General features: G+C 40.0%; 1 protein-coding gene across 1 annotated transcript; it reads right to left on the bottom strand.

Moving 5' to 3' along the window:
* Positions 1–891, bottom strand: Ip259 (NSA2 ribosome biogenesis factor-like IP259). The gene has a single exon (XM_011317188.1). The coding sequence runs from the start codon at positions 834–836 to the stop codon at positions 57–59; it is 780 nt and encodes a 259-aa protein (XP_011315490.1). The 5' UTR covers positions 837–891; the 3' UTR covers positions 1–56.
* Positions 892–1,764: the final 873 nt, after the last annotated feature.

The following is a 1,764-nucleotide window of genomic DNA, read 5'->3' as shown; positions in this document are numbered from 1 at the left end:
TCATGTGAAAAAAATTCCTCTTTATTTCCAAACCATGACAATAAAAATTCTTATCACTAAACAAGTAAAACTGCATTGATACACCCATCATTCTCCGGATTATTGGTAACTTGGGCGAATTTTCCCCAAACGACCTTCCCCGACTGCGTGACAAGACCGAGCTCCGAGATATTGACCTCGATGACAGTACCCTTGGTGATAACACCCAATGACGTGTACATGGCCGAGCTGGGATTCTTCTTAACTCCAATAATAGGTAGACAAAAGGTGGCCTTGAGTTCAGGATGAGTGACATGTGCCTTCTTGAATCTCAAAGCCATAGGCCTGATGAATCTCTCGAATTTCGGTGGTTTCCTGGTGAAATTTTCCCCAACATACGTCACCTTCGTCACCATCCTCTTCCACGACTTTCTCCTAGACTTTCCAGTCTTGACAACCTTGAATACTTCAGACTCGGACTGAGCCTTGACTTTGGGTATAGGCACATCCCACTTGCCCGCCTTCTCCTTCCTCTTCTGCTTGATCATGTTGGAGAGGACCTTGGACCTCTGGGTGACATCTCGATCGAGTAGATAGACAGGGAGAGCTCCCTCGGGTGCACCCTCGCTCTTCTCCTTCACCTTCTTCTCCTCGTGAGCCTTTATCTTCTTCTTCATCTGGATCTTCTCGTTTCGTCTCTCCTTGTTGAATATCTTGGCTTTGATACCCCGGAGGGTGCGGGCTTGATGGGCCCTTTTGTGGGGCTCACGAGCCTCTCGTTTTCGCTTTCGTTCCTCATAATCGAGACGCCGACCGTACAGCTTACGGTGACGCTCGATGTACTCGTTCTGAGGCATTTTCTAGGGGCTGCAATGATAAGAGACCATGTGAAAGATAATGAATGAGGAGGCTTTGGAGGTGGTTGGGGATCACCAAAGTCAACTCACCTCATTCCTTATTTTTCCGATTGGGCTCGAATCTTCAAATCTTAACATTTCCGGACACAATCCATTTATTTATTTATTCATTCTCTTATCGCGTTTTAACACATTGCAATCGAAAAATTCTCTCGGTTGGGTGAATGATGTAAGTTAACTTTCAGTTAATCGCGGGTAATGCACGTAAAAATGGGAGATACCAAAATATTGAAAATATCTCCCAGATTGAAACTCAATCACAGAATTAATGAGTTCAAGCGCACGTGTTGTTCCATCGAATTTCCTCTGGCCGCACAATCATGAGTCTCAGGGGAGAATGAGATAAAATGGATATTTCAAAAAAACATTGCAAATATTTATAACTGACGAACAAATTCAGTACTAAAGTACTTTTAAATAATTAATTAATTTCTAAGAATAATTGATTTTAGGTTTTAGTACCAGAAGTTTTTTTTTCCGAAATAACATTTAACGAGGAATTAAAGAAAATCTTCAACTGGTGAGATTACATTAATAATAATAAGCAGTATTAAAGTAAAGTTTGAGCTATTGAATTTAATCCATAAATTTTTTGTTCTTTTGAATGTTTTGGATCCATTTTACCCCATTGGCGGTTATTGTTATTAAAAAAACATAACTAGATTTAGACTTACAATTAGATTGTTGCAATGAAAAATAACGTATTCCATGTCATTTTGTGACTGTGTGGTGACAAAAGTAATAGATAACCTCAATTAATCCCTCGAGACTTGCCAGCGTCGAAAATAAACAATAACTTTCTCCAAACTGCACAATTACGAATTGCTCCTTCACATAAGAAAGCGACAACGAAAAAACTGAAATATCT

The sequence above is a fragment of the Fopius arisanus genome, unplaced genomic scaffold, assembly GCF_000806365.1.
Source record: "Fopius arisanus strain USDA-PBARC FA_bdor unplaced genomic scaffold, ASM80636v1 scaffold00010, whole genome shotgun sequence".
NCBI lineage: Eukaryota > Metazoa > Arthropoda > Insecta > Hymenoptera > Braconidae > Fopius > Fopius arisanus.
This window is presented reverse-complemented; position numbering and strand designations above follow the sequence as displayed.

Bases quoted from the DNA above. Each gene is read 5' to 3' on its own strand.
- Ip259 (XM_011317188.1), bottom strand. From the start codon at position 836: ATGCCTCAGAACGAGTACATCGAGCGTCACCGTAAGCTGTACGGTCGG.